The following is a 16,314-nucleotide window of genomic DNA, read 5'->3' on the forward strand; positions in this document are numbered from 1 at the left end:
CACATCGTGCTTCAAGTGGACGGTCACAGATTTAGCTTCACAGAGGACCTGAATTCTTCTTCCACGGCGTGTGAGATTAAAGTTTGTGTGGTTTATGTCCCACACTTACTGTATCAATGTACTGGAACCATAGATACATTATTTCTCACTTTGGGATTGTGGATTGTAAGACTGTATCTTCACATCTGTGGGATCTATGGACAGATTAACTGATACCATGTTATATTACAACACATTAAGTACAATGATGCAATCCTACAATTCTGGAGAACTGGAGCTCCTCTGGGTGTTTCCTTGTCACATGTGCCAACTTGTCTCTTATCAGTTTCCTCAGAGCTCCTGAAGTGGAAGGTCACAGAGCGACAAAGACGTGAATTCAATCTCAACGGCACAGGGACACAATCCCATCTGGGTGAGTTCTACTCAACAAAACTACATTTCTGTGTCTTTTACAGCTCAACCCTTAAGTGAAGCTTTAATCAGCTGATTGATCCTCCGATTAAAATCACCATCAGTGGTTCGTTAACATTTCAGTACAGGAGCGATTAGCATTGTTCTGAAGATAGTCAGGTTTTTTGTTTTGTTAATGGACAGTGACTCCTAGAGACATTTTAAAGTCATTCGCTTAAAATAAACAGAAACATTTATGTGAAGTTAAAGAGACTTGGTTAAAAGTGGAAATCTGAATTCTTCTCAGTGTCTTTCAACTCACACACCAGAGGATTTCACTGCACCTACACATCATATCAAACAATTGTCAACATCACTGTTAGAAACACAGGAGCAGGTATCAGCTGAAAATCAATATACTGAGCAGGAAAATTATTACATTCAAGAGACTGATTTATCAAAATTATTTTTAGAAAGCATGAGTCCCACTGTGCTCTGTGATGATTGTGTATTGAAAAATCTCAGCCAATGCAGCCCTCCAGTTTAAATGACCTTCAGAACATCTTGTGTCATTATTGACAGTGAAAGAGTTTTGTGCCAGGTTTTGCTTGTTTATCCCAAACTCACTATTTCTATTCGCCTTCGGGCCAGAGGTCCATGCATATTCATAAATGAGCCTTTTCAGGATTACACCATGAATTACAAGCTGGTGGACAGGACACGGTCACATCACAGCGTCACAGACTATTAGAAATGAATTATTATAACTGTTACAGAGAGAGAGAGAGAGAGAGAGATTTTGGCTTGTCTCCATGTTGAGATTTTAACCAACAATTATGATTTACTTGCTAAACTTGTGAGACGCCGCCCCTCTCCTGCGACACATCGTGCTTCAAGTGGACAGTCACGGATTTAGCTTCACAGAGGACCTGAATTCTTCTTCCACGGCGTGAGAGATTAAAGTTTGTGTGGTTTATGTCCCACACTTACTGTATCAAAGTACTGGAACCATAGATACATTATTTCTCACTTTGGGATTGTGGATTGTAAGACAAGACTGTATCTTCACATCTGTGGGATCTATGGACAGATTAACTGATACCATGTTATATTACAACACATTAAGTACAATGATGCAATCTTACAATTCTGGAGAACTGGAGCTCCTCTGGGTGTTTCCTTGTCACATGTGCCAACTTGTCTCTTATCAGTTTCCTCAGAGCTCCTGAAGTGGAAGGTCACAGAGCGACAAAGACGTGAATTCAATCTTAACGGCACAGGGACACAATCCCATCTGGGTGAGTTCTACTCAACAAAACTACATTTCTGTGTCATTTAAAGCTCAACTCTTAAGTGAAGCTTTAATCAGCTGATTGATCCTCCGATTAAAATCACCATCAGTGGTTCGTTAACATTTCAGTACAGGAGCGATTCACATTGTTCTGAAGATAGTCAGGTTTTTTGTTTTGTTAATGGACAGTGACTCCTAGAGACATTTTAAAGTCATTCGCTTAAAATAAAAACAAACATTTATGTGAAGTTAAAGAGACTTGGGTAAAGGTTGAAATTGTCAGGCCTGGACTAGAATGAGGACTCAGATGCAGAGGATTCACATGCCAGCACACTTTATTGAAATCAGTTCCTCTATGCAGAGTGACAAAAGATCGGGCTATGAAAAAACTCACTTAATCTATCCAAAACACTCACTAGAAAAAGGAGGTTTTAAAACATAAATCGCTCCAGAAGGAGGTCAAACAAAAGGCTAGGGCAGGAAATCAAAAGCGCTCCCAAAGGAGGAAAACCAAACTATGAAAACGGGCCAAAAGAAAAGGCTCACCTAAAAAGGAGGCTCAATAAACTAACTAAAACTCTCTAAACATAAATCACTCCAAAAGGTAGGAAAAAAAACAGATTACCAAAACAACACAAAACGAAGCTAAGCTAGAAAACTTTAACAAACCAAAAATCACTCTCAAGGAGGAAACAGGAAACAACTCACGCGGCGTAGCAAAGATCAAGGCAAACACGACTATGGCTGTGGACAAGGGCTTAGGTGCACGAACAAGAACGAAACACTTCGGCACAAGACAAAGGGGAGACGCAGACTATAAGCACATGAGGGTGAAGGGAACAGGTGGAAACAATCCAGAATCAGTGACACATGAGGAAGGGCAAGTGACCTGAAACGAGAGGGGAGTTAGGATTTCAAAATAACACAGGAAGTTATGAGACAGAAACCCCATGACAAGACAACCCTCACCACGGTGTGACAGAAATCCTAATTCTTCTCAGTGTCTTTCTACTCACGTACTGCACGTACACATCATAGCATATCAGACATTTGTCAACATCACTGTTAGAAACACAGGAGCAGGTATCAGCTGAAAATCAATATACTGAGCAGGAAAATTATTACATTCAAGAGACTGATTTATCAAAATTATCCCACTGAGTCCCACTGTCCTCTGTGATGAGATTGAAATCAAGCTCTGGAATCGATTTTCAGAGCGGATGGACATGTTAGTGCACGGCTGCGGTTTTCATTTTCTATATACTTGTGTCACAGGTTAATTATGGACAGAAAGTCGAAAGTCGATTGAGATACATTAGAAATGAGAAATATAAAAGTTACTTTCAAATTGAACTATTAAATTTTCAATACTAATGTAAATGTCAATATTGTGAAGGAGACATTGAATGGCTGAGATTGAGAGAGAGATCATTCCGTCTGAGAGACCAGCTGAGACTCGTGTGGCGATCTGATGGGAACCACGCGAGTGTGAGGCAGGGATATGTGAAGTGATCAGATAACTGGGCCCAGTGGTGGGAGCATGTATTGCACACAGAGGCTGCAGCATTGCTGGGTTAGGGTTAGGGTTAGGGTTAGGGTGAGGGGATGGGATGAGGGTGTTGGTCCTGTGTCGGTCCATGACACGTTGAAGGAACACAGAGTGATGATGGAGGAGAATCTGAGCAAGTTCCTACAACCTTTCCTCATCAGCAGCCGTTTGTCTTTAACAGGTTGTGTTGGGAGGAACGACTCATAACTTCTTCCATGATCAGCTTCTTTTCCTGTGCTTAATCATTTGCAGCGTGATGGGAGGTCGGACGCAGAGATGGTGGATACTGAGCCTCCTGATCCTTTTCAGCCTCCTCAGCCTCACTCAACCAATCCGTAAGAAAAAAGTTTAATTTTGACAAACCCCGTCTTCTCTCAACAGATCTTCTTCCCCCCCACAGGCTTTTGAGCAGATGTGAACTTCTGTTCACATCTGCTCAAGTGTGTTTTGTTCAGTGTGTTTTGTTCTGTGAATAAACACGAGCACAGGAACTACTTACAACGGATGTTGGGGATGATTAAATGTTGTTTGGACTTTCCAGAGGTGAGAAATGAAGAGTGGGAGGAGCTCGGACCGGACATCGCTGCAATGCAACGTCTGAGGAACCTGCCTGAACACATGTTTCATGAAAGGCTCAAGGATTCTTCACAACAATGGTTGATAAGATAATTGTTTTAAATATTGTGACACTGTTATGGTGTTTTTTAAAGATTTAATGTGGAATCTTTATTTTGTTGACAGCGACACTGGAGAAAGACCGGACAGAAAGTGGACTGAGAGAATGGACTTGACCTCTTTCAAAGAGCCGAAGTTGGACTCAAACATGAACTACTGTGGAAAGTACTCCACCCTGGAACATGGTGTCTATGTAGCCAGGTGACCAATGCAGCTTGCCTACGAGTTTATTCATTATAATATAAGTAGATTTATCATTATTAAATCAATTTGATAATTTTAATAATTCCAATGAGTACGAGTGTGAAATATTTTCATTCTCGAATGTCCTGAAATCACTTTCCTGTCCATCGCTGCAGCTCCTCTTTCAGCCACTGTCCTTAACACTTGGCTTCAGGTCCTGTCTCTTTAAGACCCTCCTGCTGCTGTGATTGGTCAACCACTTTCATCACGTGTAGGACTTGCTTGCCTCCATTCTAGCTGTCCTTGTTCTTTTTTACATGACATCACGATAATACAGATATATTAACTGGAGCTTCTGGAGATGAGAAAACAAACTGTCTCCTTTAAAAAAAAAATTGCATAGCTACTATGAGCGAATGGATTATGATAGTTTAGGTAAAAGGTAGAGGATGGATTTTAAATTTAAGTTTTTGATTCAATTTAACCAAATCATAACACACATTATCTCAAGGCTATTCTCAATGTCCCACAAATCACTACGTGACAGCTCCCAAAAGTTAGGACAACCATCTTGATCGCCACCTTGTGGCTGGCTGAGGTGAAGGTATTTAACCTGCCTCCGTGTTAGCAGATGGGACATGAACCAGATATAAAACTCAAAGCAGACGTTAAATAAAACTTGTCAAAGATGTTTCTGTCATTTCAGTTCTACCTCATTGATGTTGGTTCAAGTGTTTCTGATCAGTTTGATTTCATTCGTTATTTGATGATATGAAAACATGATGAGACGTGATGATTGACAGCTGAGGCTGACTCCTGGTTGGTCGATAAACACAAATGAGGTGTTCCTCCTCTTAAATCAGAGACAAATCAACTTTTTACGTGGTCTTAATCTGATTTCATGAGATTATCGCTGAGCCCTATATGGCATGAACATGCTGATCTTCTTTCAGGGCGGATATTGACGGAAACCCAATGAGTTTGCTGGATGGTCTTCAGGACTGTGAGAATGTCACCGCCTGCATCATTCAAAGGAAACAGGTTGGTGGATTTTTACAAGAAAGTGGGAAGCAGCGCAGACTTTAAAAGAACTGAAATCAATCTGTCTGTTAAAAGAAAATAAATCTATTATTAAAAGACTTGATTGATCAAATTACTTGGAATGAGATCCCACATCTTTCACGCTTATGTGGGATGTAGTGATCAGTTTAAAGGGATAGTCCCCCCCCCCCCATCTTCATAGATGTGATTAGGCGATGAGGGGATTTAATTTCTAGTTGAAATATCCCTTTAAAACTTGCATCGACATTCATGATGTACGTGATCGATATCAGACTCTCTAACTCTATTCTGATCTAACTACTTTCTGTCTTTTCATTCATTATCGCTTGTTTGACTCATTTTCTAGGACTTTGAAACCTTCTTGGACGGTTTTGAGGAACAGAAGATACAAGATCGGCTGCTCAGTGCATCTGAGATCTCACACAGCTACAGTCAAAAACTTCTGGTCATGACAGACAAAGACAAGTCAACAGAAGACAGAGTCCAACAGGAATACAGCCTGGATCCTCATTACTCAGTAATAGTCAGCAAGGACTGTCTGTACAATGAGTCCTGTTGCCCTGAAGCAGACGGCTACACTGTAGTGCAAATATTTGGAAGTGTTTCAGAAGATGGACAAAGTGTATCTGGGCTTTCTGGCTCATCTCTTGCGGAGCTGATGTTCAAACCATCACTGACAGGTACTCCAGTGTTCTCCCTTAATGGAAGCACGTCCACACACTTCCAGCAAAACTTCATGCGCTTTTTTCAGATCCGTGGAATCAAAGCAGTCTTAGAAACCAACCAGGAGAATCACCAGCTTTACCAGGTTATGGATCAACCCGGCTCCATTTCCAGCTACACAATTCCACAAAGACCAGTTGATCACACCATACAGTACGACCACCAGCAGATCATCATTATGGAATCTGACCCTGTGGTTAGAAAAGCTGCAACTTTTCTTTATGAGAAGCATCCAGAGGTGAGCTCCGTCTACATTCTTGATGAAAACCAAAGACCCAAACTGATCCATGGGGCCTCTGTGCCTCTGTCAGAGGACAGCAGACTGGTGCTGGTCGGTCATGGGGCGAAAGACGATTCAGGAGAGATGAGATTGTCTGGGTACGGAGCCCAAGATGTGGCCAAAGTTATTCAGAGGACCTCCAGAGTCAGTGATACCATCAAAACCACAAGTGTGGTAGCTTGTGAGGTCGGATCCGACAAAGACTTCATCCAAACCCTGCTGACAGAGCTTCGTAAGAGCAGCATTGAGACAGAGCTGCACCTGAGGAATGCTGTGATCCAGGTTCAGCACACAGGACAGAAAATTACTCAAGAAATCTCTCCAGACGGAGTGAAGTGGAGTCACAAAGACGACAGCAAGAAGGTGGTGGCAAACCTTGATAGAAACGGAGACGCCATTATTAGAAAGGAGCCTGGCAGCAAAGGAGAGGCAGTGTTTACCGATGAAAGGAACTTTCTGATGGACAAGAGTCAATCAAAGTCGGTTTTGAGCTACAGAGACAAGTGGCCAAATGAGCCGAGGAGATTTATTCCCCAGGATGAAGTTTTTAAGACGTTAAGTGATGGCTTATATGAGGTTGAGGCTCTGACTTGGGGATTATTTCATTCTGATCAGCCCCTTCCAGAAAAGGTAAATTTCCAAAACTTGCCACAGTTAGATGAGCATTTTTTTATTGGGAAAAAATTCAAAGATAATAATAATAAGGAGAAAATAGTTAGGATAACGGACGAGAAAGAACTAACGAGCATTCTTTCCAAGTGTTATGAGATTAAATCAGGCGAAGATGTAAGAAACATCATCCGTCACTATGCAAAGAAGGGAGAAAATGAGGGCACATACCTGATGATCAATGACTGGATCTTAGAAATTAATCCTGAAAATCTGTACGTTCATCCAGTTGGAAAAAAGCTTGACAACAATCAAATGGGAAATCCGGACAGAATTAATGAAGTTAAGGATTGTGTTACTGAACAGATCGGCAAAGAAAGATACAACGAAATGAATTGATTAAATGAAAAGATTACTCCAAAGACAATGAAACAGACATGGTCTTAATAGAAGCAGATCTAAAGACTTGTAGAGTCACAGTACGAGGGGATGATGTTGTTCTGACAGCTTCACATGCGACTACAGACATTAAAGTGACTTTAAGGAACTGGTTCCGATCACCGAACGACAGACACTTGTTCTTCATCACCAACGACATGATCTCTTTCTCACTCTCAGCTCACAAGGATGACTGTGCTCACACATCCACCAGCTGCATAAAAAGCTTCAGTATTGATTACAGCAGGTCCACGTATCCTCTGCGGGTGAACCTTGAGGAGTCTGAGGCGTATGACAATGTGACAGAGGTCCGTGGGTCAGAATTTTCTGATGTGATCAGAGGGAACAAAGAGCACAACGTATTCCTCCCAGGAGAAGGTAATGATTACCTTGAGGGTAAAGGAGGTGAGGACTGGTACGTTATCACACCAGGCCATGGAACTAAATACATCAGCAACTTCTCACCAGATCTAGTCATGGACATTCTCTTCATTAAAGACCATTATCGGAATATAACTTGCACTTGTTATGCACCCAACATCATCATCTCTGTGTCTGGAAGAGAAAATGTTATTTTAAACTCCTGGTTTGAATCAAAGTATCATCAGCACCTGCAGATCAAGACCAGCGATGGAATAACAGCTGGACTGAGTTCGAACATCAGCAGCTGTGACGACATTAAGACTTTAATGTTCCCAATCACTGTTGATTACAGAAACCAGAAACCTGAAGCACTTTCCCAGAAAGAGTCAGAAAGGGGAGGAGAACATCCAGAGTGTTTCAGATATAGAAGTAGGAATTCAAAGGAGAGGCTCTTCTGTGGCTTCCAAGGCAAAGTGATGGATATGGCTGAAGTTCACTCAGTGAAAGACATGCTTGGCTCGGCGGGTTTCGACATCATGGTTGGGAACAGGAAGGACAATTTGCTTGATCCTTCCACTGGAGGTGCACTGCTGTCTGGAGGTGAAGGAGAAGACACTTACATCATCAAACAGGGATACGGAGACAACTTAGTGATCGATAACTTTGCAAACGACCAGAAATTAGACACCGTGTTGATTGACATGGATTTTGTCGCTGGGGGCCAAGTTACCCTGGACTCATCATCAACAGGAGATGTGAATGTGACAATCACAACAAAAGGGGAACAATTAAAATTCACACTGATGGGCTACAACGACAGTAACCAAACCCAGCACCTGGAGTTTCAGAGCTCTGACGGCGTCGTTTTTCGATTGAAATCACTGAACTCAACTGCAGAGGTTCCTTTGTTCCAGACTGAGGCTTTCAAAGTGACTCTGCCACCGTCGCAGTCCGACTGTCGCTTCGACCTCGGCTCTTGGAAAAATCTGTCAAAGGTCCACACAGTGCAAGGTTGCTCCTCCCAGTCCAATGACATCCTAGGTAACGATGAAGACAACGCGCTTATTGGTGGGTGGAAGGACGACACCTTGGCAGGAGGTCAAGGAGATGACACACTGATAGGAGGAAATGGAAGCGATATCCTGATTGGTGGGTTAGGAGACGACACTCTGTATGGCGAGGATGGAAACGACACAATGATGGGAAACTCTGGCAGCGACGTCTTCATTCCTGGACCTGGAGCAGATCTAATAGACGGAGGTCCTGGCAGAGACACAGTTCTGTACCGGGGGGATCATGTAAAGGGTCAAGGAGTCTACGTCAACCTGCTCACTGGACAAGGTCGCTACGCTGATGCCGAAGGGGACGTACTGAAGGACGTGGAGACTGTGATTGGCACCATCTACTCTGACATCTTGGTGTCTGGCTACGAAAGTTCCCTTCTCAAAGGTTCGGATGGCAACGACATCTTGGTGTCCACTGGTGGAGATTACCTGGTCGGAGGGGATGGAAGCGACATTTACATGTTGGCTTTCCAGAGCGGCTCAGTCAGCATCGACAACTGTGCAAAGGACAACGCCACAGATGTTCTGTTCTTAGGATCAGGGCCACCGCTGGCGTTCGACTGCCAAATCCTCTCTGACAGAGTCATCCTGTCTTTCTTTTCATTAAACCAAACAGTTAAGATTTCACTGGAAGGCTGGATCAGTGATGAAAGCGCCTGTGGTCACCTGGTGCTGGTTTCCTCAGAGTTCCAGATGTCAGTGGACGAGCTGTTAGAGGAGTGTCGGTTCAAACAGGAGGAGCGAGTTGTGCTCATCAGTCGTCGGTTGGAGCATCTGAGCCACTCTAGCTATCAGCAACTTCTTCATGTTACAGATTTGTGGGACATAAACGTCTGAGTTCTGACATACTGCAGAATAGGTTGATCCATGCATAACCAATATTGCATTTTTCTTTAATTACGATTTGTGGGTGGGTTGATGTGTTACTATATTAATTTAATCTTGTCATGTTTTACTAACTAGGACAAACGGTTCATTATATTCAGAGACCCTGTGTATGAGGCTGTGAGTGATTCACTATAAGCTTCAATCTGCTGATGGTGATTTTAACTCCTGATACTGTTCAGAACAATTTTGGTGGTAAAGTCTCGTCCTTAAATCCAAAGTTGATCAGATTTCCGGGTGAGAGGGTCGGGGACAATGACAAACACTTTTTTATGAAGAATTTATGCTTTTAAATGACTTATACGTCTGATTGATATATTGGGCTGTCACGGATATGTGGAGGTACAGAATGTAAACTATGCAAAGAAAGAAAAGGGCAGCAAGCTTTATCAAAATCAATGGTTTTTAATGAAATTCTCTGCTTGTAATGTTTTACTAAGGAAAATCTGTTGTCTGTGATTTTGTTTCCTGAAACTGTGCCGAGCAAATGACAAATACTTGGTTGTAAAGGCTGATCGTTTATTTCTAACTCTTTTCTAATGATGAAGAAACATCTTTGATGAAAGATGGGTGATGGTCTGCTCAGTGTTCTCAGTGCTGATTAAAAGAATGAACTTGATGAGCCTCTCTTGTCCTGACTTGAATTCATGAACTTATTTAACATGCATCTGTCGACAGAGAAGATTCTGAATCAAGCGAACAGTCAAACCAAAGAACGAGTGTTTGAGTCCACAAAACCCTTCTGGAGTCTCAGGGGTAAACAGTGTTAGAGCAGAATCCAACACAACGGAAGGAACTAGTTATTATTGATATTGTTTGAATTAATTAAAAGGCTTCAGCAAACTCTGGAACGACCTTTACCAGCTGAGATCAGAAACACTACATGTGTTATTGCTTTTATGTATTTTATTAACTTATGTATGTTTTACCACCGTATGAATTCATTCCCTTCAGCCCTTGTGTACCCAGTGCCCCAGGAACCAGTGTTCCCACTGTGACAGTGCGTGTGCAGGAGCATCTGTTTTCCAGTCCCTTGTTTGTCTTTCTCACAGCCTCAGTGTGTTCTGGTCCCTGTAGTTCACTTATCTCTGCTGCTCCCTCGGTCAAGTTCAATCCCCTAGATTCCAATTTCCAATTTTCTGTTTGAATTCTTACAAAATGAGGACGAGGAAACACCACTGGTCAAATAACCTGAATCCCACCTGACCTCAAGACTCTGGAGAATTAAAAAACTGAACATAACTAAAGAAATATTGTGTCTTTATTTTATTATAAGACACCACAGACTTATAATAAAGTGTTTATATGTCGCCCTGCTGCTCACATCAGACTCCTCAGTCGATTACAGACTCATAAACATCTGTACTGATTCAAATACAACGAGTCCCCCCCCCCCCCCCCACCACCACCTTCCGAGCCTCGAATCTAAAACTGACTATTAAAAGCTCAATCCCAGTAACGTGACCCGATGAAGATGAGCAGGTCAGAGTAACGATCGGTGAAACTCAGAGCCGTCATCGACCGCTCGAGAGCCGAGGCTTTGTTTGATCAGGTCTGTTTGTGTTGATGTTCTGTTTGCTCCCAGTTCAGGGCTGTGATCTTTTCCCCATTCCACACTGGAACAACACCAGCACCTGTCATCAGGCTTTATCTTTTAGTGAGAATGGAGAGGCCTTCATCCGCCACTCATACACTTTAAACATGTTTAGACTCTAAACTATGACTTTTAGACAATTTAGAGCAATAAAGGGAAAAATGTCAACCCACAACAAAGTCCTATTTCTTTAAAACTTATATCATATTATATTATAAACCAGTGTTTTCTCTCCCATGGCAGATCTAAACACCTGCTGCAGGGGATATGTCAGTCTGACTCATACTTAACCATTTGTGGTGCCAAACAAAATGAGTAAACCGTGCCTGTAAGAAATATTTGCATTTATTTCCACAATATAAAATAACAACAAAAACAATATTGATGGTTTGCTCAAATCAGCTGAAACATGGAAATGTAAAAACATCCACATTCAGAGATGTGCTACAACAAAAAAAAGACACACAATTAGAACGATATGAAGAAAGAAGAATAAATCAATAAAGATTACAGAAGAAAAGGTGATTTTCATGATTGTGAAACAACAACAAGTCAGTGAATTCATCCACTGGGTTCATACCGATCCACAGAGAAGTAAAAAAGTGAAAAAATAAAACTCCTTTACAATCCAATCATAACATCTTGTTGATATTAAGGCACAGTGACGATGAACAGTCTCTGACTCACGCTCAGTTACATGGTTACATGGTTAAACTTCACGTGAACAAACTGACGATCGATGAAGGTTCAGTGTGAGAAGAGTTTCACTGGGTTCACATCACAAAGGTCAGAGGTCAGGGGGAGCTTCTCCAGTGAAGGTTGGTTTGCAGAATATTGACAGAAAAAAGTACATTTGAGTTCCTTTCACTTCGTGTCAGGATTTCAGAGTCTAAATGATTAAATGATAACAAAAATCCAACTGTTTTTTACTTTTATATTTATATTTGTCAAATGATAAACAGATTTATGACGTTTCGACTGAACAATTTAGTTTTTTACCCATGTAATACAATAATGTGACATCCTGCACAATTTCAAAATAAGAGTAGAGTGTTGAGAGAAGCTGCAGGGAGATAATAAACAGTTACAGTCCCTGTTGTGTTGTTGTTGTTGTTCATCATCTCTTCTGTTCTTCCTCTGAAAAGTCACAACTTCTCTTCACTTGACAAATGTTCCCAAAGAGCTCAAGAGAATAAAAAAATCCACCAACAAATTAGAGAAGACGAAGCGGCAACGTCTGGTGATGACAACATTTGATTAAATACTTAAATACATAACCGTGGATGTAAGTTGTCAGTTCAAAGTGTGAGGGAGTGGCCGTGACCTCAGACATATCCTGTGATGTCATATCCTGCTGCCGTGGGCTTCTTGGCGCCCGGGACTTGTGCACTGGAGTTGGTGCTGTTACTGGTGTTGCGTACCAGCGTCTGCCCCCTGCTGGGCAGGTTCAGACCCCCCCCCTGCTGTGTGGGGTTGCGGTAGAGCTGTGAGGTTGTCCGTACCCCGCTGCCGGACATGGCGCCTCCAACAGGATATGGATACCCTCCAGCGTTTCGTCTCCCACGACCACTGTCCTGCACCTCACAGCACGACACACACAGCATCGCCCCCCCCAGCATGGAGATGAGCGCTGAGGCCAGACCAGTGTACAAACACTCTCCCAGCTCAAACTTCATGCTGGAGGGTACGTTGGGTCTGTAGAAGGTCTGGACCACCTCGTGCGTGGTCCATGACACCGGTATGAGCGCCAGGAAGCCCGCGGTGAGGAACAAGCAGCCGCCGGCACCGGCCACGCGACTCTTCACCGGGGAACCCTCCAGGCACAGAGTGCACTGCATCCCCAGGGACGCCAGGGCTATCCCGAGGACGGACAGGACGATGGAGATGACCATGAGGGCGCGGGAGGCCTGCAGGTCGGAGGGCAGGGCCAGCATGGAGTTGTAGGTCTCGCACTGGAAGGCCCCGGTGCTCTGATACACGCACTCCATCCACAGGCCCCTCATGTTGGCCACGGCCGTGACGATGTTTGAGCCGATGTGGGCGGAGATCTGCCAGTAGGGAAGCACTGTGGCGACCAGTGTACCCAGTAAGCCCACCAGGCCCAGGAAGAAACCCATCAGCTCCAGAGCTGCTGATGCCATGATGGTGACTGAGGTGGAGGAGACCAAACACAGAAGATAAAGGTCAAGAGATCAAAGCTTAAACTTCTGTGCATTATTTGTATGAAATTATGGAATTAACTTCTTTAAATTCTCAAAGTATTCATTAGATTTAAATACCGGACCTAAATATGAGAAGTGTTTGTAAATAAATTTGCCATTAGTGAGAGTTTTTGGCTTTTTGAAGCCATTTCACCAAAGTTTGTTGCGCGTGTCAGAAATTCCTTTGATCTAAAAAAAATACATCAAAGCCAATGTCGACAATTATTATTCCAACTCAGCCAATTAAGTCTCAGCATTTCTTTGTCTGTTTTTATAGACGGATGAATTACACAAAAACTGTTGACTCAGTTTTGTGAGGGAATTTGTTCTCTTCCAATCTCTGTGATTTGGCAATGATCTGTTTCTGGGAAACTAAACCCGCTTGTTCTATGAGGCAAAGTCCACAAACACACAAACACACAAACACAACAGCAGACGGGTTCAACACCACATGAAAAATTACTATTACAAAATCAACACTGCCAATACTGGTATGTAGGTCATCTAGGTAACAGTTATAAAATCTGCACTGGTGAGTTTCAGCTTGTGACTGGTCCTTAATTTCCAGATTTCCTCCCTAATGTTTGAATCAGTTCTGTTGCCGTCGTGTTCTAGTGCTAATTGCAACCCGTCAATTAAAAGCTGCTAATTGGAAACCATGATACCTGGATCGTTATCTCATTAATACAAAGTTAAGGCTTCAGCGTCACAGAGAGACACTCACCTGAGTCGACTGCAGGTCGTGGACGAGCTGCAGCAGCTGAAGTTACAGGACGATGAGGAGGAGGAGGGGAACGATGATGAAGATCCAGTGGAGGCTGCAGCCTGAACAGATTCACCACTTCTGATGAAACCACTCCTGCTTCTTCAGTGGGAGAGAAACTCTACTTTTCTTTCTCTGGCTGTTTCAGACTCAGACTGTTTCCTCAGACATAGTCGCAGCTGTTGAGCTGCTGAGTTTTAAAAGGCTGTAACTCGACTGGCTGCTCTGGAGTCAACACACGTTCAGATCTTGTGCTATTCAGGAGGAAATTCACTCCTTTGTGTTTCATAGATGCTGCTGCAGAAGCTACAGGCTGCTCAGGCTGCAGGACACTGGACACGGTCACAGCCTGTGGTCCTGCACATTGTCTCGCTGACACTCGACTGGGTCTCGCTGACACTCGACTGGGTCTCGCTCAGATGTTCTGCTGTGTTTGTTGAGAGTGAGATGTCTGTCCCTCATCCAGACCTTCACCTCCTGTCACACACACACACACACACACACACAAACAAACACACACAGTGACAGTGACACCTCTGACAGTGACACACTCGTCCTCTTTGCCAGTCGGTTAATCATTCTCTCTCTCCTGCTTCCAAAACAGACCTTTGGCACATCATCGGCAGCAGCTCAGTCCAAAAAAAAAAACTGGAGCCGGTGAATAAACGTTTCAGGAAATCAACCGTTGGGTTTGAATCTGTTTCATGGTTGCAGATATATGACTTTATTAAAAAAGAACAGAGCTTTGAAATGAGTTATCCTTTCATGTCCCTGGAAATAGAGTCAGACACACAGAGAGTGAAGTGTTTGCTGGTCCTCACTTTTGTTTATTATTCTTATTATATAGATATCAGATAATTAAAGCGAGACTTCAAAGTACAATATGAGAATGAAAGTAGAAAGTTACCTCTTAAATGTGTCACCAGTGTGATTGAGAAATAATATGTTGGTAAAAGATATTAAATATTCAATATTGGTTGATCCCAAACTCTCCGACGTGCTTAATATAATGTTTTACTTTAATTTAATCAAATTATATCACCTACAATTTTTGACAATAAACTGGACAAATATAATGTTTCATTTTTGTAAATTAAATAATAAAAAGTTTATATTAATTTTGTGATTATAAATAATACATATTTATTAATTAGTATATTTTTTATCAGGAACTCATCACGTAAAGACAGAATAATGCTTCTATTTTTATTTTAGTTTATTAATGTATCAAGTCATTGGTATTAACAAGTCAAATCATGTTAATACCATATTTTTTATAATCAACCAATGTAAATATTGAGAATAATTTGGATGAAACCTCTGAGGCTCAACACACTGAAAGAAAATAATTTGTTTACTTATTGAAAACACAACTACCACCAACACAACTGTTAATTTTAAAGATGGTAAAAAACTTTCCTCAGTGTATAACTGTATTTTCCCTCGGCCCTAATAAGAGGAGAATTTACAGCTCCTTTAATCCCACACCGGACTTGGCTGCAGCTTGTGCTTCAGCATCCATCAGGAATTTGCAGTTTTAAAACTTCTGACGAGATTAAATCAAAAGCATCAAGTTATAGAAGAACAAACAAATACAAGTACCCACATGTGAAGGTCCCTCGTCGCTCAGAGTCTCATCTCAGACGTTCACGTTGGTGTGTGTGTAGTTACAGTCGCGACCTGATGAAGTTCCACCCTCTGCTTTCTAATCCCTGCAGCCGGCCTCACATGGCAGCGGCCTCGTAATGGGATTAGCGTGTAATCCAGTCACTTCCCCTTATGAAGCCGACTGAGAGGGCAACGTCCACACACCCACAAAACACTGAGCCATTATTACAAACCACAGAGGGGCTCTATCTGGGAGCGCTGCATATGAATGAGGCAGATCAGGTCCTGTACTGTTGGTGCTGAGCTGGAAGTCCGTCACTGAGGATGAATGAAGGAAACACTGAATGTGATGATGCTTAAAGTTAATCTGAACGTCACAAACACACAGATTACATGATATTTCTTTGTGTTTCCATGAAAACATGTTTGATTTGAGCTGTCCTCGGTTTTTCCTTCATGATTTATGATTTAGTTTTAGACTTCTCTCTGCAGAAAATAGATTAAATTAAATGCTAGATGTTTTCCTTGTTTATAGTCTTTTCTGCAGAACCAGTCAACGATCCCTTTTAATCCTGGATAATCTCTGTTTTCACACATTTCCATCCTTTATTCCTGGCATCACTGTAAACCTGCCTC

At 42.3% G+C, this 16,314-nt stretch overlaps 2 protein-coding genes across 5 annotated transcripts; one reads left to right on the forward strand and one right to left on the reverse strand.

The window, feature by feature from the left end:
• The first annotated feature begins 331 nt into the window (after window positions 1-331).
• LOC128457330 (uncharacterized) lies at window positions 332-7,161 on the forward strand. Its single transcript, XM_053441980.1, has 6 exons — window positions 332-412; window positions 3,483-3,565; window positions 3,772-3,886; window positions 3,972-4,106; window positions 5,042-5,129; window positions 5,497-7,161. The coding sequence occupies exons 2-6, from the start codon at window positions 3,487-3,489 to the stop codon at window positions 7,159-7,161; spliced, it is 2,082 nt and encodes a 693-aa protein (XP_053297955.1). The 5' UTR covers window positions 332-412; window positions 3,483-3,486.
• A 4,274-nt stretch (window positions 7,162-11,435) lies between these two features.
• On the reverse strand, window positions 11,436-15,913 carry cldn2 (claudin 2). Of its 4 annotated transcripts, XM_053441713.1 has the most exons (4): window positions 15,677-15,913; window positions 14,677-14,841; window positions 14,032-14,547; window positions 11,436-13,255 (listed from the first exon to the last, which is right to left on the reverse strand). In XM_053441713.1, the coding sequence occupies exon 4, from the start codon at window positions 13,245-13,247 to the stop codon at window positions 12,432-12,434; it is 816 nt and encodes a 271-aa protein (XP_053297688.1). In that variant the 5' UTR covers window positions 13,248-13,255; window positions 14,032-14,547; window positions 14,677-14,841; window positions 15,677-15,913; the 3' UTR covers window positions 11,436-12,431. The 4 variants fall into 4 exon arrangements, with proteins under 4 accessions (XP_053297688.1, XP_053297687.1, XP_053297686.1 ...); XM_053441712.1 differs by lacking the exon at window positions 14,677-14,841 and having other exon boundaries at window positions 15,673-15,901; XM_053441711.1 differs by lacking the exon at window positions 14,677-14,841 and having other exon boundaries at window positions 15,677-15,898.
• Window positions 15,914-16,314: the final 401 nt, after the last annotated feature.

The sequence above is a fragment of the Pleuronectes platessa genome, chromosome 15 (assembly GCF_947347685.1).
Source record: "Pleuronectes platessa chromosome 15, fPlePla1.1, whole genome shotgun sequence".
In the NCBI taxonomy this organism is placed as follows: domain Eukaryota; kingdom Metazoa; phylum Chordata; class Actinopteri; order Pleuronectiformes; family Pleuronectidae; genus Pleuronectes; species Pleuronectes platessa.

What these genes read in the sequence shown, in the direction of transcription:
- cldn2 (XM_053441713.1), bottom strand. Translation starts at nt 13,247, where the DNA reads ATGGCATCAGCAGCTCTGGAGCTGATGGGTTTCTTCCTGGGCCTGGTG.
- LOC128457330 (XM_053441980.1), top strand. Translation starts at nt 3,487, where the DNA reads ATGGGAGGTCGGACGCAGAGATGGTGGATACTGAGCCTCCTGATCCTT. An exon ending in CAGCCTCACTCAACCAATCC is followed by an intron (nt 3,566 to 3,771) that starts GTAAGAAAAAAG and finishes TGGACTTTCCAG; the next exon opens with AGGTGAGAAATGAAGAGTGG. An exon ending in AAGGATTCTTCACAACAATG is followed by an intron (nt 3,887 to 3,971) that starts GTTGATAAGATA and finishes TTTTGTTGACAG; the next exon opens with CGACACTGGAGAAAGACCGG.